The sequence below is a fragment of the Cydia amplana genome, chromosome 6 (assembly GCF_948474715.1).
Source record: "Cydia amplana chromosome 6, ilCydAmpl1.1, whole genome shotgun sequence".
NCBI classification, from domain to species: Eukaryota; Metazoa; Arthropoda; class Insecta; order Lepidoptera; family Tortricidae; genus Cydia; species Cydia amplana.
The window spans coordinates 16454807-16479692 of NC_086074.1; the positions used below are offsets into that span (position 1 = coordinate 16454807).

Sequence of the window (24886 nt, forward strand, 5' to 3'; positions counted from 1 at the left end):
TAATGTCAAAGACTTGTATTTATGGACTTGATCTATTTATATGCAAAGTCGGTTGCGAATTGCGAAGTTTGCGAGGTTAAGAGGTTAGGTTAAGATCTATTAAAGGATGTCTCGTGTGACAATTGTCTAGAGCGTTAATTAAGTACGAGAATGGTGATATGCTCAAATACTTATATCAGTTAGATAGTGCAGCTGTCATTTTAACTGCAAAAAATTCTAAATAACATGTCAAATGCTGACTAAGATGAGGTAGCATATATTTAAAAGGTTAATAAGATAACCTTTCAGTACATATCTATGATTAGCATCTACATATGTAGCTAGGTATTACTAGGTTACATTAACAAAGTTCAAGATATTCTAAACAATCTAGGTTAGCACGACAGCTCAGATATACATCAAAGCCCTAAAATTACGATGCCGGCGTCAGCATTTTAATGCTAGATTTGGCTAGATTGCTAGTTTTCGCAATGCTAAACCTTGCATGTAATAAACCTCAGTCTGAGCAATCAGTCGCTTAGATTGCTGGATAATAGTGGCCGTGGGAATAATAATTGAAAACTATGGGAATGGTCAGTATAGCTATTCAAAACGACGACTGAACGGACATCACATAGAAAAGACCTTTGTCACAGAATAAATAATAGTACTAAGTACAGAAGACTCACTCTCTAACAAAACGCGTCTGTTACGATCAGCACAGATATGGCCGCTAGGTGGCGACAGCGCCACGCGCGGTTTATGGCTTTCCCCAAAATTGGGGCGAAACGGATGTACTTTTAGCTACCTGTAGCAAAGCGACGAAATCGCGGAGTGAGCCACGCCTGCCTTTGTTTTGTAAATGATTATTCTTAACCACAGGTCAGAATCAAATAGGTCTTTCAACGCTTTGTTTTATGAATTGCCCTTTAGTCGTGAGATCGGATTTACGGTAGCGTTGGAAATGTTGAATGGAAGCGATAATATTGATTCTAGGAAGATTTGTTGATAGAAAAGAACAATAGTGGACGTTAGACAGCGTCGTGGTTTCACACAAAATGTTGACCTACATGGTTCTTCGAGTGATGAATGGCTGTTCCAATTGAAATGTTAAGAACCAATTTAATCTGCGATAATGTTTGCACCAAATGAATTTGGTAATTTTACTAAACTGAAACGTTTTCTCGTACGAAGCATCTGAATTAAATATTTCTCTGTTATCGCTGTTGATATCGAGGTTGAAAAGGGATTTCAATATTTTTGTCTTTAATTACGATAGTTATTTTACTAGGTATGAGCATCGAAAGTAAAATTCAGAGTGGTCTCGTACAGTCTTCTTTACATACTTTAGGTGAAAACCTGTAACTAGACAACTAAACCTTATGTGGGAGGGTTGTCGGCTGGATCACACTCTCGCCCCCAAATACCTAGGCATAACGCTGGATAGATCCCTGACCTACAAAACACATTGCCTTAATACTAAGCAGAAAGTGGCGGCAAGAAATAATATAATTCGTCGGATCACTGGAACCACATGGGGTGCAACCCCACATACACTCCGCACTACCGCACTTGCGCTTAGTTTTTCGGCTGCAGAGTACGCATGCCCGGTGTGGAAGAACTCTGCACACACAGGTCAGGTAGACGCCGCTCTCAACGAAACCTGTCGACTGATCACTGGGTGTCTTAAACCCACCAAACGCGATCATCTCTACCAAATGAGCGGAATCGCTCCTCCTCACATACGTAGAGACGTGGCAACCGCTGTAGAACGCGCAAAACAACTGCGTGACTCCCGCCACCCACTACACTCGCATACTCCTATAACCGGCAGGCTAAAGTCACGCAGAAGTTTCGTCACCAATCCAGCCCTCGAGTACCAAACGGCACAAGAGGCCCGTCTTGTAGCATGGAAATCGCAGCTCAATGAAGACTCGCTAATCATAACACCTAACGAGCACTTACCATCTGGCGCAAGAGAAAAATGGATGACCTGGAAATCTCTAAATAGATTAAGATCGGGAGTTGGCCGATCCAAAGATAACCTCCTGAAATGGGGAATCAACCCGGGACAAAGTGATGCACTATGCGAATGTGGCGACCAACAAACAACGCGACATATGATGCAGTGTTCCCTGTGTCCAATTACGTGCACTACAGAAGACCTTATAAGAGCTACCCCCCGGGGGTTAGAGGTGATAAGATATTGGCAAAATATTATTTAGTTATGATCCCTTCACTCGATAAGAAGAAGGTGAAAACCTATAATTATCAGGTAAAGATTCCTAGGTGTTTCTGTTCCCGTCAATTACAGCAAGCTGTTTACTGGGCGCTTTTGGACTCGATTCAATGCTAACTGGTTGCAGTCCAAATATTTACGTAGCCGGTGTTGGAGGATGTTTGCAAACTCCCGTATTTCGGTTTCGGGAAACATCGGCTTCTAATTGAGGGCACATTTAAATAGAGTCAATGAGGAATTCAGGAACGAAATTGATTTGTCACTTTTTCAAATAAACGTATCCAGAATTTATCACAAGATATTCAAAATAACGAAGTTATCATAATAAGAAGTCGTACATCCCACATTAAAAAAATCATTATGCTCTACGTTTTAGCACTAGATCATCAGACAAGTTTGAAAATAATGTTGCTAAAACAAATAAAGCTAGCCCAATCACTGGGGACAAAAATGCTTATATACGTCATTATAACAACAGGATACAAACGATGATTCACAGACAATACCATATCCAGATAAAAGTATCCGTACGTTTTTACCCCACTGACGGTGTCCCTGTTATTTTAAAACGCACCGATCCATGGGAACGCGACAACAGGTGATGCAGCATGTGCAGTCACGGTGCTCGAGCACCGAGGGTTCTACCACTTGCATACCGTAACACAAGCGGTAATAACCTTTATCTCAAAGCAGTAAGAACTGGGTATCGAAAGAGTGTGTCGATTCGTACAGACCGTTATCGAAAAGAGCCTAAGCGGGTAGAAGGAAGAACTGAGACGGGCCAGTAGGGTGTGCGGCGGACTGTGTCCTCAGGGGAGGTTATGCTAAGGTATGCTGAATGCAGGTGTAGATATTTTTGTTTTGATGTTATATGAAGGGCTGTCGTAAATTCCAATTGCAACTCCTGTGACATTTATATTTCATGCTCAGTACCTGACTATATCTACATTGTGTATAAGATTCGGAATACAATCATAAAGTTTGACGTACCGTATAAGGGAAGCTAATACCCCTTAGAGAGTTATCCCCTAAAAAGTTACCCCACGTCATTCCATGTGTCGCGATCAAGCTATTAAGGATGACAGTCGCTGTGACAAATGGGAAATATTGAAGCTAAATCCAATACCAAGATAGAATAAGATATAATACAATACATCCCCGTTAATAAAACAATTTATTTTTGTTATCTACAAAATACGTTATAAAATGACTAAGTATCTATCATTTTTTTAAAGAAGGAGTTTTTGTGAAGTTATATGATATTATAATACCATACCAGTGTCCATCTGAGACATCGGGAGCTAAAAAATGGTTTAACATATTTTAAATAAAAGCACTAATTAGTAAAATTGCAAACTAATATATGAAAATTTCATTGCTGCAAACCAGAGCCTGTAAGTACAAGTACCAACATAAACAATCAAACATGCGTCGCACTAAGTAAATGTCAAGACCTAATACAATACCAATGATGAGCTCACATGTGTACAATGAAATCACCAATTAAATCATAATGCAATCACGTCCTGCAACCAGTAATTATTTTGTATAAGCAAATATCAGAATGCGGTAAACAGCGGGAGTATTGCCGTGGTGTGGGCAGAACTGATTATACGATGTAGTTTTGAATAATGGTTGCGTGAAATGTACTTACGGTAAATAATCATTCTTAAATAGGCATTATATTATATACCATCAGCCACCGAAGCATGGCCTCGAGGCAACGCATCAGGAACGTTGCGGTGGTCGTTAAACTAAATTGTCATAAGTCATAATGTAATTAAAGTATTTATTTTGTAGATATGCATCTGTAGTGAAGGCCATACACAAACGTGTGATAAGGCATGCACTGCCCATACATTTCTGTGTAAATTATATGTGTGGAAACTGTGGAAGCACTTTTGTGATTTCACTACACGGGTCGATTTTGAAATACGCGCGAGTAATTTTCGTCTTTAGTGCAATATTCAGCTTGCTCGTGAGAATCCAAAATAAAACATGGCTAGACGCATCAGGGGAGCGTCGCTGATCTCCGCCCTCGCGCACAATGCACAATACGCATGCGCTATACCGGTGCATAATAACGACAACCAGAACAAAAATGGCGTAAAGACCATAGAGGCGAAACAGGGTGATATTGGAATCGTCTTTCCTGGCTCTATTAACGACTGCCAACTAGAGGTATCGATCTCGTTGTATTAACGTAAAAAAAAAGATTATTAATACCTAGGTGTAGGTCATAAAATATTTGATTAATTATTTTATATTTGTGACACGATAGGTAGGGAATATAATCGGTGTAAGATTACTAAAATATGCGCTTAACTATATATTTCGTAATAATTAGGATATCAATATTGAAGCTATAAACTATCCATGATAGTCCCGTGGTAGTTATAAAAGTATGAGTGAAAATCGTGTTAGTTTAAATCAATATATCCATGATAAGTTCGCTTTACTTATTCTACATAATATTTTTTTTTTAATTTCTGACCTCGTTTCAAGTGTCGCCCTGTATAACTAGCGCGTACGCTTCTTTAAAACCAGGGCACCAGAATATTTTACTCCACTTTTTATTTCCAACAAAAGCCGTTGCACAAAACAATTGACCCACGAATCGCCCCTGTTCCACTGTCTTTGTCATTCGCAGCGTGTGCGAGGGGGACGACTGCATTGTCTGTTGTAAAACGATTGAATAAGAGGCTGGGTTACGCTTTATGGTCTACAACAAAGAGGTGACGAAATTAATCATCGCTGGTCGAAGTGTCATTTCTGCTTTGCGTTATATTTTTAGCGACATCAAAATCACTCAATTTATTTGGGTCAGTTTGACGTAACATTTACAACGTTTTTAAAATTATTTGTCCGAACAAATTGTTCACTAATATGCTCAAATAAAAAAAAAATTAGCTCATCCTCGATTACAAAATTTCATTCTACAATTTGAAAAGCAAAAACGTATGAGTGCCTTTTTAAGGAGTATAGTATATGTATAAGATGACTAAGCGATATCGATGAACTGAAGCATATAATTCCAGAAAATGCAATCGCACTCTAATATAAATTGTTTAACTGCTTCCCACTTCATTGATTACGCATTTCATTCATTCAAATTTCAGTTCATTCTCACGCAACGAACCGCTCACACACAGAATCTGCAAAATCACATTTTCCGCACACTAATAAACACATCAGTTGCACATATAGCACACGCTGCACACACGTGGCGGGCATGCGTACGGACCCTTCGGTCCTCTGCCCTCCGGCCTCTAAAAGAGGGGGCCTCCTGAGTTGTTATTGTGTAGATACTGGAGGTACGATTATGTTATCTCTGACCGATAGATGATATATTACAACTGGTTGTAAAGATGGTTATGGCTTTATTTATGTAGAGTCGCGGTCATTGACATAAAAAATACATAGATAGATAGTAACTTTAAAATGTCTGCCACCCTTCAAAATCACTACACTTAATAAAACAAAGTCCCCCGCCGCGTCTCTCTGTATGTATGTTACCGATAAACTCAAAAACTACTGAACGGATTTGCATGCGGTTTTCCTCTATCAAGTGATTCTTTAGGAAGGTTTAAGGGTATAATTTGTTAGGGTTTTGTGTAACCCGTGCGAAACCGGGGCGGGTCGCTAGTATAGATTATCGAATAAATGCTACTGTTAAAATTATTAATTTACTTCTATCATATCAATATGGATGAATGGTGCTTGTACGTGACTTTAGGTTAGATTTAGTCTAAAAAAAATACATACATTCTCTTGCAACTCAGTGATAAAACAGTTCAATATAAATTTAATAATGCTCGAGTACTTTTTTTGTAAGCCTTATTGCGCATGTTACCGTTACTGCTTATTGCGTATCTAGAAGATTATCAGATAAAACAGTGGTGATGATTCCGAAGACAAAATAACCATTTTCACCATTTATTTGGCGTAAACAAATCAACAAGTTATTGTATAACATTACAACAAAGAATCTATGATTTACGCTCATCCCCGCCGGATTTATAAAATCACATTACAAGCCCGTAAAGGGCCCAGGCGAGACGTTACCACGTTATAAATTTTCCTTCGCCATTGTACTGTAATAGGCAATAAATTGACACCCTGTATGGCTAGCATACGCAACCCTTTATTTAAATCCTATTTCTAAACTCTTCATTTATTTTAAAAGGGCGTATCTTATACAATTGCAAGCAATATTTTAATACCTTCTTTGCCCTGTCAGGGATTCCTCCATGCCTCTGTAGATTTTGTAAGGGAAAAATGTTGCACGCTCGTAACTTATTCCATTACACAACCAATTTTGAACCTTATTTCATTTTCTTACAGTCTAAACGATCATAAATTTATACTTAGCTGAGCGAATGTAACTTTTTAACCTGCATAAAAGAGAGTTGCAGTTTTAATATGGAATATTACGGACGATGCAATTTATTGCAACGTGAGGGGCAGGGGGAAATGTTCGATTTGCTTTTGAATTAACATAACAATTGAAATCCAGCTTTTAAAAAGGGGTGACCACTTTCGGTTGTGAATTTTATTGATTTCCTTTTGCAATATTTTTTTTCTACTCCCGTGCTTTTATTTGTCATTTAAAGGGTCTTGCACATGCCTTTAAAACCCTAGCTTAATACAAGTCTTTAGTCTATTCCCCAAAAAAGAATTTGTGCATACACGCAGTATCTTTTTGGCGATTTTACGATACTTCGTGTAATAACCACTTAAAAAATATTGAATTTAATACGGTGTTGCCAACCTTATTTTAAATGGCATCTCTGGCAAATAAGTGAACCATAGACATGTTTTTTTTAATTTCATTCATTTATTCATTCTTTTCCCGCCCGTACCTCTATTTTTCCTACCTACTTCTTGAATTAAAAATATTTGTTAAATTTACAATTTTATTTCAAAGTAAGTGCTTGGTCGTAGAAAAACTATTGTATGCAACGTTGTTTAACTGAGTCAAAAAATACTCGTGGCGTCTTTATTAACAATTTTCAGCTTCGCCTCAAATTGTTACTCACGCCATCGCCACTCGCCTTTTTTGACCTCTCTTAAACAACGGTTGCATAAAATACTATAACAGCACCTGACGCTTCGAATCATTCTTATAAACTCGCTTGACAAAAGTTCGTCGTCTAGCACTCAATGCATTGTGGGTTTTTGGTTCGTTCCAATTTAAAGTTATTGTCGTTGTTCCGGGTTCGATTCCCCGCTGAACACGCTGGCCACACTAATCGGTACACAGTGCGCCGGCGCAGCGGAAGCGTGATCCGCATGCAATTAAACCGCATCCTGTGCTAACTGTAACTATGCCACTATGCTGATACGTTTGATTGTTAATATCACACAAAAACCTATGAAGAATCGATTGAGTCACTTTAAATCTAGGTATTAAGTGTAGAAAAGCTGTAGATTCTTTGGGTCAGTGAGCAATGGCAATGGCCCTAATCGACTTCAATGGTCGTCAGTAGCTACAGCTCAAATGTTTATTCTACTTTAACAAGTGGGTCTTTGGCTCTTTCACTGAAACTTACTAAAAAAGCGGCCAAATGCGAGTCGGACTCGCCCATGAAGGGTTCCGTATTTAGGCGATTTATGACGTATAAAAAAAAAACTACTTACTAGATCTCGTTCAAACCAATTTTCGGTGGAAGTTTACATGGTAATGTACATCATATATTTTTTTTAGTTTTACCATTCTCTTATTTTAGAAGTTAAAGGGGGGGGGGGGGACACACATTTTACCACTTTGGAAGTGTCTCTCGCGCAAACTATTCAGTTTAGAAAAAAATGATATTAGAATCTCAATATCATTTTTGAAGACCTATCCATAGATACCCCACACGTATGGGTTTGATGAAAAAAAAAATTTTTTGAGTTTCAGTTCGAAGTATGGGGAACCCCAAAAAATTTATTGTTTTTTTTTCTATTTCTGTGTGAAAATCTTAATGCGGTTCACAGAATACATCTACTTACCAAGTTTCAACAGTATAGTTCTTATAGTTTCGGAGAAAAGTGGCTGTGACATACGGACGGACAGACAGACGGACAGACAGACAGACAGACATGACGAATCTATAAGGGTTCTGTCTGTATGTATGCTTAGATCTTTAAAACTACGCAACGGATTTTGATGCGGTTTTTTTTAATAGATAGAGTGATTCAAGAGGAAAGTTTATGTAAAATTTGTTAACCCGTGCGAAACCGGGGCGGGTCGCTAGTTTATATGATAAAAACCCTCAAATTACTATAATCTGTATATGTATCTAAGATCTATTAACCGCCCTAATAGCCTTTGATCTGAGTACTTAGTCGCATTTACCTAGCAACCTTGAAAGTGATGTGATATGTAATATAGATATGAACAAATAATGTGACATATTATCATTTGGTAATAACGTACTGGTTGCGCTCCAGTAATCACGAGGTTAGATCGATAAAGCTTTGTCTACTATAGAAAGTTATCGAATAGTTTATCGGATCGGACATAAACAGACAGTGAGTCAGATCAAGCAAGTGCCAACGATGTGGTGTGGCGTAGTGCTGTGGTTAATGTTGACTAACTGTAATATGTACCTCAAACCTCAAATCTTACATATAGGTAACTTGTTATTCAAATACATATTGTTAAGTTATATGAAGTGGTATTACTATCGTTAATATATGGAGTCATTGTTGTTGACAATTTTTACTAGTAAAATCGTAGCCAATATCCATTGTATGACTTAGCTAACCGCAATACCTTAACTTTAGACGCTGTAAGCGAACTGGAAGATTTGTTGAACACTCACACACACACTACACTCTGTCATTATTCCTACGTGCATGTTTAGCCGTAGCTCAAACATTGTAGTACTACGAGTGAAGATAACGAAAGATAAACAATTCTCTAAGAATGAAAACAAGTGATGAGCGCTGTTTCGTAACCCTGTTTAGTAAAGGCGACGTCAAACAAACGTAACTGATTACTCCGTGGAAAATTTACCTTGACAATACTGCTTTATACTTTTCGACGTAACAGTTTAAAGCAATTCTTACGATGTACCAAAAATTCATTTAAATATGCAGTGGTTAGTTATATTGATATGCAAGTACTTGTGGTTAACTTATCGACCGATCGATTGTCACTAAAAAGAACCAGTCATTGGCAATATGTTTACCAGTACTCGTTCTGATGAGGGGTCACCACTGCTGCCTTGAAATAACGCGAGCCGATGGTAGGTTAGTTTATCAAATGGACCAAACTTCTAATTACTTAGAATAGCATCATTAAAAAGGAATACCTTTGAAAATTAAGTATAGTCAACCGGGGTAATTATGGGACGGCTGGGGTGAATAGGGACAAAACTTAAAATGAGATTTACCTGACAATTTCTTAATATCTACCCACACAAATTGTACTATTATATAGCAAATCTACTATTATTTTCAATCGAACGATAATTTGTGTGAGTAGATTAAGAAATTGTCAGGTAAATCTCAATTTAAGTTTTGTCCCTATTCACCCCGGTATAGATTGTTTCCCGAAATTGGCGTGGATTTTATATGCGAATTTTGATAGTAGTTGTAGTGATTTTCTGTACAAATCTCGCGCCAACTCTTATGAATCAACCTATACTGGCTATACTTACCTCAAAAATAGGTCTCGGTAACAGTCTGAGTGAGTTGGCGGCCTCAGCAGCCGTGACCTGCCTCGGGGCTCCGGCCAGAGGAATCGCGTCCACGGGCGTACTGAGCACTCACCTACATACTATGATGAGATAATAACGCCTCACTAACTCGCTCGACAATTGTTCCATTAAAAGTCTGTGAAATTGGAAGAGTAAAGTGATGACATTTCTCGGTAACTTTAATGGCATAATGATAGGAGTGTAATACCTGAAGTACCTATTTATCTGCCAGTATTTGAATGCCAGGTTATCAGGTTATCACATTTCAGATATGTACTTGAGTATGAAATTATAAGTACCGCATTATTTATAGCATTATATTTTCCTCATTTAAATTACTCTTTTTGGGTGTCAACATTAGTCGCCACTTGTACGACAAACTTTCGTTCTACAATATTCATCAATTGTATTGCTAATGAACCAACACGTCAGTTATGTGCAATTTTTGTCCTTATATAATCAGAAGTACTTACATACGTACCTACTCACAGGTAGGTATGTATGTATGTGTGTTCTTTTTGAAGGTATCTATACTTTACATAGGTAATTGTGGTAGTTGTAATATGCGCAAAAAGTTCTACGAACTAATATTTCTGATTGCCCGATAACGTTTTATCAACTGATATGCAGATTATTGATAAATGCTTACAACAACATTTTGTTTATCAGTATTGACAAACATCGTATATTAGGTACCTACCTATACATGTACAGTCAAAACCTTTTATAACGACATCGAAGGGACTACTCATATTTGGTCGTAAAAACCGATAGTCGTAACAGCCGATGACGTACCTAATTGTACGACCAACATTAACGGCACATAATCATGTATGGATTTGCAAAGTACCTACATAATATGCGCCGATGACAAACATATTTTCTCAAAACAAGTCGCAAGCGCTGATAAAAATGATTGATATGTTTTTTTATAGAAAAAAGTAAAACAAGATGTATCATCTGACAATCAAATTGTCAATGGGCGAGTGGTTAAGAGTGAAAGACTAGTTTAAAAGAAGTAATAAAACATTTTCGTACAAGCTGCAGCAGACAGGACATAATACGTCACTTTTTAGTTGGAAGAAGAAAATGTACAATAAGAATAGGTAGGGTATTTCAGCCTCCAGCATTCACATAAGCGCAACCTCCAAAGGGAGTGAGTGAATAGCTACATTTTAAAAAGTAAAAAAAGAAAGATCAGCACCAATTCAAAGGGCAAGCGCATATGTTTTTTACATCAGGGGAGTGCATACAATATTACTATCTTCTGAACAACCTTCATTGTGACCGACATGTACGTTGCTTGAACAAAAAAGGTTTCTGTTTAAAAAGTAATATGAATTACCCAGACTATTAACATATTGGCTCAACGTCTCTGTCATCAATCAAGTCTTACAAAGTCGGTACAAAAAATGTTATGATCAACATATTGAATACAACGACTGTTCAAACAGCTATCTAAAACTGTGCCTTACGATCGAGGCGTATAATTTACCCCGATGTAGGCGCGAATAATTACAATGCGGTTAAAACGGAACATTTTTTGCGTCGCCAAAGGTTGACGACCGTTTCGGGGAAGCGGATTACATTGGCTAAAAGACCGTTCATCTAAAACGTGTTCTTTGTTCTTTGAGAGGTACTTAGATATAATCATTCTTTCTAAGATATAATGTAATTGGTGAATCCAAGCCAACAGTAATCCATTTTAGCCATGATTTTTCGTACGTCCTTGTAAGTTTGGAGTGCATCCAAGAACGTCCAGTGCGTGGGTTTAGCGTAGCGTTAGTACTTGATTAAGTGGCAGAAACATTTATCTTCGGTGTGTTAAGGTAAAAGCATTTACATAGCTAATTTTCTACATTGATGTTTTCTCTACTTATAATATTTTGTCTTTTATATGTCCTTACAAACAAAGTCATTCTTCAAAACCAGGTCTTTGCTCTCACGCAACCAGGTAAAAAGATTCAGAGATAAAAAGAATATGGGTACTGATACATAATACCAGAATCTCATTTGTACAGACCGGTTCTTATGCTGATCGAACAAACCCTGAAATTTGGTTTACAATTCCCCTACGCATGAAACACATTTGAATAAATTTTGCAAGTTATAGTTTCTTCAATAAACAGAGAACAAATCTCTGGCCTACAAATGAACAAACTGCGAATCAAGTACGTTGCAAATCCAACTCGCATATTATGTGAGACCAAGCTAGTATCAAAAGACTTGATGAACTAAACAGCCATTCAAACATACTCTGTATTCATTCCATTCATTACCCAAAGGAACTTTAATGCCCATGCGCGAAGTGGGTCGCTCCCCCGAGTTTCACGTCCAGAAGATTTTAAATCTTATCAGAAAGCACCAGAGTCTTAGTTGCATTATCAAGTCGACACATCTTAATAAAACAAGTTTAATTAAATGAAACTTTAGTAATGTTATGACGGAGTTTGTCGAAACTCTGGCTATGCATGCAGCACTCAGTTCGTCTTGCAACGAGACAGGTATCAAGTTACTACTTTGAGCTGTTTACTACAGATAACATAAATGGTTTTAGGAGTACGGTTTCTCCGAAGTGTTTAAATGATGTAAATATTATAAGTAATATATTTTTATTACGGTACCTACTTTTTATTATTTATTTGTAGACTTTAGAAGTAATGAATACAAGGTACGCAAGCCCTATTGACGCAATCAAACCAAGGATCAAGGTTCGCTTAAGGACAGAACTATTAGTCAATAGTCAAAATATACTTTATTCATGTAGGCCTAGCAACAAGCACTTATGAATCGTAACATACTTATAAATTATCTTAAGCTAATTATCAGAGCAATTTATTGATGTTATTATTCCATAAGAATATTGGATTATTATACAAATCAAATTAAACACAAATTAAATTAAATTAAGAATTTCACAAAAGGGTCGTCAAACATGAAAAAAAACTGTATAAAAAACACTAGTCTAGAATGTTTCTAGAATAAAATCTAAATGTCAAATAAATAAATAAAAAACACAAAAGAAGTATGTCCATCGGAATATCAACTTCCTCATCATTAATCAATCATACCTAAAAAAAATAATCATTTCGAATAACAATTAATCCCACGTTGTTAAATCATTCATGTAGTCTTGTGTGGTATAATACGCTTTAGAAATAAGTTTACGCTTTACATAATTCTTAAATTTATTAATAGATAATTCAGTAATATATTTACGATACTGCTCAAGTAATATCGATCTTAAAATAAAGAGCAATAAGGCACTCAATCTAAATAAACAACTCAGGAAGTCATATTTCAAACGAGAAGTCATCCAGGATCTCGATTCAGTATTGTTGTATGAATATAGGCAAGGCCGCGGGCGTGCGCTAGAGTTATAAATCAACATCAGTGGAGAGGCAAGTAATTTGTTTATTCAAATGCCCCGTATCATTTGGAGCCCGCATGTTATCGGCTCGACATTCAGCGAATTGAATAATTGGGAGTAGAGAACCTCGTGTGACTTTCATCTGTTTTCAATAACGAGTTATCGTTTGTAATATCCATGATATATGCGGCGATAAGAATCATGGATTGCATCCAAATACAGGGACATTGTTCTTCTTCTGGATAAAAGAAAGAATAGACCGTCGAAGAAACTTTGTTTCTGTGATTACGTTGCAATACTTGCAATACAACCCTTGTTATTTTCGGCGATATAGGGATTCCACGTACGGGTTGCTAAGTTCAATACAGGGTACATCTAACGAACCTTTTCAGATTCTTCTTAATATTAGGGCCAAGGTATACCTACATAGGAATTCTTCTTTCTTTGCACCTTGACCTTGACGGTCTAAATTTCACCTCAAGCGTCAAATGATTGATCGATAGTATTTTCGAATCGAATTGACAGCCGGTCCGTCACTGACCGTCACTGTCAAGCAAAGACTCGCTGGCCGAGGGCGTAGACCTGACCTTGTCTGCCTTGGTTTAGGCAGATTTAAATTGTATATTTTTGTATACAAGAAATTGTACAAAGGCCTCATAGCTTTTGTGCAATGACTTTATATGACCAAACAATTTCTTAAGTTCGTCGTTGTCTAGCTAGATTATCTAGAAGTTAGGTATATGCACCCAAAATGTGGTTTTAAACAAGCGATTCAATGACCAATGTGGAATACCTATATAAATTGGGCATCCAGTGTATGAAATAAGAGAATGAGACACCGAAGAGAGATCTGAGAAATCGGCGTTTCTGGTGCTTTATATACGCGAATACCTTAAAATTAATAACAACATTATGTAACGTCCTCGATGTGAAACTCCTAATTAAACACTAATATACCTAATTAAGCTATCGTAAAAGTATTTCACTAAGAATAAATTAACATATATATTAGTAGAAACTGGTAATTAATTAGTAATAAAATGTCTAATAAACATAAACGAGATGAGACAAGTGACTCATCGTCGTTGCCCAAGGGCAGTTCCAAAATTAGAGCACCATCGTAAAACATACAACCATGTCAAAGTCGACACTGTTAGCCAGCAACGGGTTTCACCCCCCGCTGTGCTCGTGTTAATTGCCAGTGTCGTGAGAGTGTCGTGTCGCCGTCGTGACCGACGGGGCCAACACGACACGACAACCCACCGACATCGATATAAATGGGTTTGCGGTTCATGCGATCATTACACGGTTCCGAGCCGTTCGAACACGAGACACGGCCGGGCCGTAGATTCGTGGTATTCGAGTTCAAAAGTCAGGAGTTAACTAAGGGAACGTGTTGATTTATCCTCCTCCACACCAACGGCGACGGTGTTTGTGCAGCGAATTTAACACTTGTAACACTGGTTTAATTTTAGGTTAGCCACAACGTATTTTGGCACAGATGCACTTTTAGTTAATAAACACGAGAGCATCGTAAACGTTTCAAAACAAAAGCATAAATCCTATATTTGTCATGAGACGTGATGAATTTGCTGATGACATTCGCTTTACTAGAGCCGCGGTAATGAATGCATTTCCTAGAACCTTGGCGAACTACATTTTGTTAAAATGAAAAGAGTTCGTGACTCAGGTAAACACGTCAAGAGGAAAGTGAGAAATTTCTTGAATTAATTATATTGTTGTTATTCGTAAGGTTGCACAACAACTGAAAATGTGAATTGAAACAATAAAACAAAAATGATATGACTCGCTTAAATTAAAATGGTTTAGACTACAGAGCACAGAATGCGGAAGGCAAAATGAGCATGCCATTTAGAAATACTTAGTCCCTGAGAAACTGCAGTATTTATTGCTAACTACTAGTGTCAAATAACCGATACACGACTTGCGAGAGCTTCCGGAAATGTTAGATGTCCTGCGTCTAAGTGATGAGCGCAACTACTGCTTAGGACCAGATATGGAGTCGGCAATACTGGGTTAATTAATGAATAATGGATGCACTGCAATATTTCACGAGTTTCTCCAATCCTGCCTGTGGGTGTACGATGAGCAATCGAGGAAGCGATGATTTGTGATTTAGATGTATGTGACTTATGGTCCATAAACATGTCAGCTACAGACGAGGCTAATAAACATTGTGTCCAATAAAGCAACGCGATTCGCGAACAAACACTAACTTACATCCATCGCGACATCGCCAGAGTATCAAGAATTCTGCAAATGCGGTCTCGAAGTTCGCTTGGCCCCATAAAAAGGAATTTTCTCTCTTTTCTCGCAGCTAATCTGTTCGTAGAAAAATCTTTATGTGTTTTTAATTAATTGCTTAGCACTAACTTGGCTGGAACACCACACGAAAACGTACTCTATTCCGAAACGGATACAGGCCACTCAAGCAATTAATCGGCTGAGGTGCAGTGTCAGGTTAATTAATTTCTGCCTTAGGAACTTACAGCTCGACTTAATTTACAAGGGTTATTCGTATGCTAGTAAGGCGGTGCAGGTTGCGACACCTTTCGCCGTGAGTGCGCTAATATGGAGAGGGCCAGCTGCCGTTTTTTTTTCAATGATACCATAAAAGAGCTCGTGCGCCTCAGCTGGACTAGCCGTGTTTTTGCGTTACATTGTAAGATCGCGATATAAAATCTCGCGGCCGTATCAAAAACGATGGCAAAAAACGAAAGTAACATTAGAAGGTAATGGCGAATGTAAACTTTAACTTACACTTTCTAGTAACTAAGAGCATTGACAAGCCTAATGTTGAGTGACTGAAGTAAAAGAAAGTTGAGTGTTTGTAAACTTACACAAATGCTCGATGAATGTTATTTACATTGTTACGAGCGTTCGTTACGAGCCGAGAATGGTGAGAACGATAACAGTAGACAATCAATTGAGCAAACAGTTTGTGTGTTCGCGACAAACCGCTAATCGTCTGCTCTAATGTATTCCCGCGTTAGGTTGATGATCTCTCAGATAAAAGTTTATTGATACAACCAACATAACAAATTTTAAATAGTTCGATGTATATAGGTTAGATCTTTAAATTTACCGTCGCAAGGAGTCTAAGGAAACAAGTCATCGAGTGTCAAGTAGCCTAGAAAACCTTAACATTTTTTCTCCATGTATGTAATAGAAACCAGGGTAGACTTTCTCGGAAGCGGTTTAGAAGCGTTTAACACACATTCCCGGTTTAAGGGGCTGCCAGGGCTTGTTATTACCGAGAACCTGGATTATGATTAACTTTACCGTTAAAACACGCCGCCTAAGTGACTGGGGCATAAATGTCACGACATTTAAATATCTAGACCGCGATACAACGCCATTACCGACAGGGATTTAGACGCGTTTTCAAGCCTTTTTAAAAAGCAATTAGACTGTGATCGATCGGCGTGAATATTAGACAACGGTGCAAACCTGATTACTAAATAACTCGGCCTCCATAAATCATATGACAAATCAATTTATTTATAGTAATAAATCTATATTCCATTAAAGCATCGTAATAAATCTAGTAAAACGGTTATTTCGTACTTCAACATCTAACGTAATACCTATTCGCAGTAATAAAATAGACAAGGCATTAAAGTAAGTAATTAGCATTTTTCTCTCTATGTTGATGATTAATTGAAACTACATTTTAAAATACGGGCATCGGTTTGGCCTTTTATGGTATTCTGTCTGTCCTTTTGGGATGTGTGTTCGCCAGGCAGCATTCCGAATGAAACCTGCCAATTACGCAGGATGGAAACACTGGGACGGTTTTTTATCCCATGAAAACCGTTATTCAACTTCGACAATGGTAAAAGACCAGTTCTTGCTTCCATATACGAAACGTCTTGTTCCGATTTTCTAGCACCATCACACTTATCCACTTTTTCGTCCGGCCCGTGGCCCTACCCCGCGTGACATTTTGGTGTCAATGCAACACTAAAATGTTAAGTGCACTTTATTCGGAAGAGCGCCAGATTGTCTGTTTAACTTGTGCGCATTGTCGTCGGTTCGACGTTTTTACCGATAACCGACCTCTTAACCAATATTTACAGTCATTAAATCTTTAGCCAAAACAAATGAGACCTCAATAGTTTTTGTGCCTTGGCAAACGAATTAATTGCAAATAATTATTCAACGCGAACCAAATGAGGTAAAGCTGGGAGACTGATTTGCCGAAACTAAAACTGACACAAGGCTGTTCACGGATTAAACGAAATTGCGACTCGATATGGGATCAGAAAGTGAAACCAAATCGGTATCTAATTAGTGTGATTAGTCAAGCCTGAATAGGTCGCCCGGCTGTGCCCGGTCGCCATGAAATTTTAGCTTCACTTTCTTGGCGACATGACATGAATAATTAAGCATTATTTTGGTAGAGCGAGCGCATTGTTCGACAGCTGCTGGCCTCATGACATCAATAAATATCCTTGTTCACAATGTGCCCTTCGTATTCGTATTGCTTCTTCTATTGTGTCAATATTGATTTAGCAAGACGACGGCCGAAGAACATTAAATGCATTTCTTTTCAAATGAGGACTAACAAAAGACTCGCTTCGAGATTACTTTTGTTTAGACGCTGCGAGTAATTATGCGCTTACAAAATACAGGCTGAGGTTACGAAAACGAAACGAGAGCCGACATAACACACGAGTATAATGTAAACGGCTCATAGAAACTATTATTAAACGTAACAATGAGTTGCCTCGCGTTTGATGCGAGCAGCACCCGCGTCATAGCCGTCACTCGTAAAACTAATTTCAGTCCCAGCACCGAGAGAGCCGGCTCGCTGCAACTGCTGAGAAATACGCCAGAACACGGGGCTGCACCTAAATACACCGCAAGGTTGCAGATTTAGTTGCACGTCCGAAACTCCCAGATGCAAAACGTGTCACCATAAAATCGTTAACAAGTTATTTTCACCGCAACTGCAATGTGGACAGCATACGTACATATAGTGTTATGGGCGTCCGACACCGGGTCAAGCACCGTTGCCACTGCAAATGACGCGATTTTATTCTGCAAATACAACTCGCGTCTGCCCCAAGCTCGATTGTAAAAGTGGATCAAACCTTGGCATCCGTGATGTCCTGGCAAAAGGCCAACCGCCTCCGATTGAATGAGTGACGATTCGCAAAGACGAAAAAAGTCAGGGGTAGACAGTCACGTTCGATCTATTTCGGGGAGGTCGGATTTTTTGAAGCGCTCCCTGAGTCAGTGGCGCCGGCACTTGAAAGTTTAAAGCTAGAGAAATGCATACGCCTGCTATTAGATAAGGATGGCACTTGGCGTATTTCAGTATTAGTGATGTAAGCAAATACTCTTTAATAGTTGGGTTTGTTTTGGACTTAGGAGCTCCTGTTCGAGAGTGTGTCAAACGTGACCAGGGAGGTAAAGGCCCCTTGTGGGAGTCACGTACGCGGCGCGCTGTCTGACGGAATCGCCGATAAGAATTAATCCGCAGCAAAAGTCAAGAGTTATCATTTGTCATGAGATAGACAAATATCTTTTCACTTTGGAGTAGCTAAACCCATTCCTTCAAATGAAAATCCTGGCGCATTAAATACATTTTTATTCGTATAGCGCCCTTTCGGACCGGGGTTAAAAAAATCTTGTAGGTATAATCGTAGTGCAGACAGAAGAAATATTGCATGTCTTTAATAATATTCTTCTAATTACTATATATAGGTATACCCAGAGTAAACAACCTACAAGTATTTAGGTTATGTTTTAAATTTTATGAAAACCACAAGCCCGTTTTTAAGAAATCCTGTTATTTTATTTTATTCAATATTACCTATATTATTATCAACTACAAATTATGCTGTCCTAAATAGTGAAATAATATTAGGAACGTTAATGAGGTTTGAAAATGAGTGAATTAATTTTTTTGCATTTTGAATTCGATCTCCACGTGAAGAGTAGGCTGCCATGTTACCTCAGTTAATATTAAAACATTAAGTGGGTACATACCTACATTCAATTTGATAATTAGCATTACCCAGAACGTGTACCTATTTAGGTCGCATCACCCGACATCGTTCGATGCTGACGCCCATTAAGCGAAACAATAAAACACTTTGTATCGGATTAACAGGCTGATATTAAGAGTTAACACAACTAAACCACGCAGAGATAAGCTCGTAGTTCGTAATTGTGCCCTTGAAACTACGAGATAACGAGCCATAGATAATAACAGACTTCGTCTATATCGACCTTGACTCAGACAGCACAAAAATGATTAAGGTTTATTACTGTGTTATAAATAGCGTATGTTGCAATCTGTTAATTACAATAAGTTTAGAACATAAACAGATTTAAATAATGTTAGCCACTCTGTTGTTATTTAAGATTAGGCAAAAAAAGCATTTACTTGGGTATTTGATGTTAGAAAACCCGAAAAAAAAAGAAATAGCTATATAGCCTTAATATAGCGTGTCGACGCAAACGATTGTCCAGCGATAACGCTCTAGCTTCGGTAATGATTTCGTTATTGCGTATTTTATAATGTTGAATTGAAATTATGTATTGAAAATTCAATCTTCATTGTAATGTGTGTATGTAGGTATCTAACTATGAGTCGATTGACCGTTATGAATGATAAGTATGTTAACTATAATATAGCATTGAGAAGCAATTAAACAATTGTTGAGAATATAAGACAATAGACTCACGCAGCTTGAAAACACGGAATGTTATTGGCAATGAATAATTAGGTAAACCATTTTTATGCTAACTAGAAAAATTTCTATGTATATTATAGGTGCATGCATTGGTCAGTTGATGTTTAATGCTTTTGGTCCTTTGAACCGTATAAAAACAATAAAAAAAGAGTAAACAGGAATATTCCCAAACTGTCTGATAAAGCTGTAAAATAGCAGCAGAAATAGCAATGGACGTACTAATAATATAAATATCAGGCAGGCGGAACGGAACGACCCGATAAGCGGCAAAGCTGCAGATAAGCCTGAAAAACATCGGTTTTATAGCTGTTTCCTGTAAATTTATATTCGATTCGATTTGCATTCGAGGGTTCAGATTTCGCTCACCTTAGCAGCAGGGATGTTGGCGTTCATCCAACTGTGGATTCGGACGCTTTGGCTGTCGCCGAAACTCGTGCACCGACAAATTCTTTAGACCACGAGAGTTTATCCCTCCAACACAAGCACACAAAAACTAAGCACGTTAACACAATCGGTTTGGCTTCTTGATAAACACTACAGAACCAACAATGGTCTTTCACATCACGTCAAATATTTGCGCAGTCACAGGTGTACGCGTCGGAATCGGAGCATTAGTCGCCGGCAACACGTGCGCTCTCGACGGCTAGCCGCGAACAACAGAAGATACGCGAGCGTACGGCGCTACGCCCCTCCACGACCGCTGTACGCACCGAGCACAGCGAGACTGACGGACCGCAGTCCCGGCCCTCCCGGCCCGAAGGCCCCAAGCATCTTCCCAACCCCAACCGAACCCTGCTGCTTCCTTCCACAGACATATTTTTTACCCCAACTAAAACACGAACATCGCAACCCGTGCAGGACAACTTTGCGTTTTAGTCGTGGAATCCGACCGCTTTTTCTGTCGTCCAAGTAATTATTCACGCCTTTTACGACGCGTAAACAGTAATCTATTCGATTATTCTCATGTGAATGTAAGGGCTTGTAGTTATGCATAATATGCCGATAAATTAGAACAAGTTTAAGCGAATAAGCGCGGCTTATTGATAGATGTCGCCGGTCACATGAAAGTAAAAGCACATTAGTGGACCATCGGTCAATGACCTGCATATCGTTTTTGATACGAGATCAGTATGTTACGGCATTTATGAAATAATTTAGGGTTTTCCCGTTACGTCGTCATCATAGTAAAGGTCGATAGCGAATAGGTTGTAAGTGAGAAAGTGTGCCACATCCTGAAACTGAGTTAATGGATGGGTAATGACGGGCGTCAGTGCCGCTAGGCGGTAGGATCACGTAGGAGCAACGGTACCCGCCGTCTGCCACGATATGCATGCTCGACGCTTATTTGAATAATCGCAGCACACGGCCGCGTTTCAAGAACAACCGAAGGAGGTTGATAACTATGGTTTCTAAACAAATTAGGCCGTTTCATTCATGAATAAACTCATAGACACAATCATTGGATGTTTGTGCTGCTCCATAAATGGAAGAGCACTTGCAGTCTTTGATTTACTTAATAGCTAATTTTCTTATCTTTATGATTCACCGATTATCGGCCACGCCAAAGGAAATCTTAATTATAATGTTGGCGAGGAATCCAAGCGGGCAGAATGCATCGTCTGACTTGAAACGATTGAAACGATAATGTCTCCCATAGACGAGAGATGCATGAAAGCAGATACAATTAAATAGGAATCCAGAGGACCCGGTCACATCGCCGCGTATTAATCGCTGGTTACTTGACCAAAACAGGAGATGTTCAACTTCGCAACGTCCTGGTGCAGTGGAAGGTGTGTTTGTATTTGTCCGGTTGTTCGCGGCGATGTCGTTTGAAGAGCTCTTGAGGGCATTCGGTAGATGCGTTACATAGTTTGCTACGTTCTGTGTAGACCAATTATTGCTTTATTACATTGAGGCACGAATGCATGCTCGCTCGGACTTTCGTCGTTCTTCATTCAAAATTTTATTACTTTATTAGCAGCTGCTTTATGGACTATGGATGACGGAATACCACGCGAGGCGTCGCCGTGGAGTGATTAGATAAGATTGTTTTTTATATCTATTAAATATGATGTTTATGGCTCCACTATATTCGAATGTCAAAGTCTTACGTTTTGAAAATAATTGATCATAAAACTTTACAGCTTAGGCTTTGGTGTAATGAAGCATAAAATTTAAGTCGTTTATTTTTATCCTCTTATTTTATCCGGCTAAGGGTCTCCCCATACTTATCGACGCGGATTCGGCGAAAGCCGATAGTAAACAGCATAAACAGGTAAGGTTCGGTTCGGCTCCGTTCGGCCGTCGACGGCCGACGCGTCGGCGTCTTTTTCGCTCTTATTGCGTGGACATAAAGTTTCATTTCTATTGGCATTGCCGATTCCGCGTCGATAAGTTTGGGGAGACCCTTACTGTTCATAGTATATTGTGGCTGTATTAACATAAAGTAACTTTTACATGCGATCGCGCCCTGTAAAGTAAACAGTACCGTTGCAGAAACCCTTTTAAAACGCGATTTTTGTCGTGCGATGGTAACTTTCTCCCATTGTTTTATCGAAGGTGTCGAGTCGCGATTTATCGGGCACGCATCGTTTGACAACGGCGACACGACGCGGGAATCGAACCCAAGACGCTAACAAAGGTATAAACAAGTTTCTCCACGACCCTACCGCAGATTAATGAAACTTTTCAATAGGAAAGAATAAAACTTGCGAGAACCCGTACTTTTATCTTACCTCAAAAAGGCAGCAAGAATATTAATGTTTCATAAACTCTTAGTACCTATTCGCACCAAAATGCTAAAAGATCGAGCGGAGGGATTTGTATTCAAGCCGCTACCAGTGACGCTTATAAATAGACCAACCAGACATTAAGTGTATTCTTTAAGAAAGCCTAGCTGCGAGAAACCCACACACAACCTTCGGAGAGAAACAAGAGCAAGACTAGACCTTTCGCAACGACATTTCAAACGTAACCGTCGCTCGGTTCCATTTTCAAAACGGAAATAGCATATCACGTAGTGGTGATAATGTCACCAATTAATAGAGCTTGTGCTAGCGCATAGCATATTCATAAACACGACGATTTCGTCTCTAATACTTGTAAATAAAGCCAGAGATTCGTAACAAATACTATACCTAGTTGTAATACGACGATCCGCCCACAGCGTGGATATCTTTGCAAATAGCCTGCTGTGGAGTTATTACAATTGCTATCTGAGCGAAGATGATCCGGAGGCTGTAGAGAACCTGTATAAGCGTGATTTACGCGTGCGCATAGTTTCTTTCTGGTAACATAGAGGATAGAGGTCACAACATACTGGTACGTTTAAACTATAAGCTTGGTAAGCAATTGCAACGAAACCCCTGAAGTCGCGGTAGAGGGTACATTTATTTCTCCAGCTAATTGATTTTGCATACACTAACGAATCGCGGAAATATATGCGGATCCGCGATTAGGTCACATCTGTGACCTTTGCGACTTGTAAATAAAGGCATAATTGACAGTGTCTTGGCCCGACCCAAGAGCTGCAGATGTTGTGTTAATTGTGTACTTGTTTTAAAACAGCACTTTAAACTTCCTCAGAGTTATAGGAGAAGACTAACTTTTTACCCTTTTGCCCAAAAATTACGTACGTAGGTAAAGGTAAATACAGTTTTTTACAGAATTATCAACACACCACACAACATTACCTACACAAGGACTTCATCTAATATTAAAAGTCACAGTTATACTCTACCTTGGTTGATTTCTTAAACACTATTAAATTGTAACAGATTTTTGTATCTACGTTATTAATTAGTTTTAAAATAGTTTACATTATTCATCAGCACGATTCTAAATTCTACCCAGATTCTGATAACCCATTCCAAAAGCGTTTAAAATAAAATAAATGAATATCTATCCTTTAGCTAGGTTTCGTCATTTTTAGTTAACAAAACTCTTATTTTACTCAGAATCCGACATAACTGTTCATAGATATGTACTCGTACAATAAAAGCATATAATATATTCCTTAGCCAGATTTCGTCAACTCTTATTTTCATTAACCTTCGCGTCGGTTTTCCAATTAGGCCGTATCTCGAGCCGGGCGCATCCGAGCGTGCCTCACGACCGCTCCCGCGCACGCAGAGCCTCTGGCGTCATCCAGCGGCTTTTCTTTAGTTAGGTGATACCAGGGTAACCAGGGCAACCAAAAGTTTTTACTTATCCATATGAAAGTTTCGGCAACTTTTAATTTATTGTAATTTGTAAAATAGCTTTATCTCGAAATAGTAGTTTATGCAACAGTGATATAATAAGGGTTCTTAAAATTCAAGGGTCGAAGTTACAAAACGAGACGTAGTCGAGTTTTATAAAAAAAGACCCGAGAATTTTAAGAACCAATTATGAGCTGTTGCATACATTACTTTTTCTATGACAGCTGCAGCAAAAAAAAAAAAAAAAAAAAAAAAAAAAAAAAAAAAAAAAAAAAAAAAAAAAAAAAAAGTTATTATAAAAAAAAAGAGTTATTATTAAAAAGAATGAGTTATTATTTAAAAAAAATTGAGAAAACATACCTCTTTCAATCAAGATGATCGGAACTTGTATCTTTAAAAAAAATAAAGCAGTTGTATTATACTCATATGAGCCTATAGACAAAGCATTCAAATGACATTGCTTTAGATATCACTGTCAGTCATTTAATTGACACATTTAAGTGCTGGAGTAGAAAAATATTTTAATGTACACATCCTGTTCATTATACCAGTGCAAGTCTCCTCTAAAAAAGCACATTGCACGGATTATAACTGCAAAATAAGCCCCTGAGACGATGAGAAAACAAGAGGTTGTTGTTACAAGAGGTGTGTGATGATTTTTAGTTAATTTGACAATATACTCA

General features: G+C 38.4%; 1 protein-coding gene across 10 annotated transcripts in view; it reads right to left on the reverse strand.

The window, feature by feature from the left end:
- The window catches only part of LOC134648921 (rho GTPase-activating protein 21), a 385556-nt gene that overhangs the window by 178304 nt on the left and 182366 nt on the right, over positions 1-24886 (reverse strand). The window contains exon 1 of one of the 10 annotated variants that reach the window (XM_063503542.1): positions 20371-20815. The exons of the other annotated variants lie outside the window; for them this stretch is intronic. Coding sequence (XP_063359612.1) covers positions 20371-20397 — 27 coding nt within the window. The 5' untranslated portion in view covers positions 20398-20815. Of the gene's footprint in view, positions 1-20370; positions 20816-24886 lie in introns of those variants that run through there. 10 annotated transcript variants of the gene reach the window in all.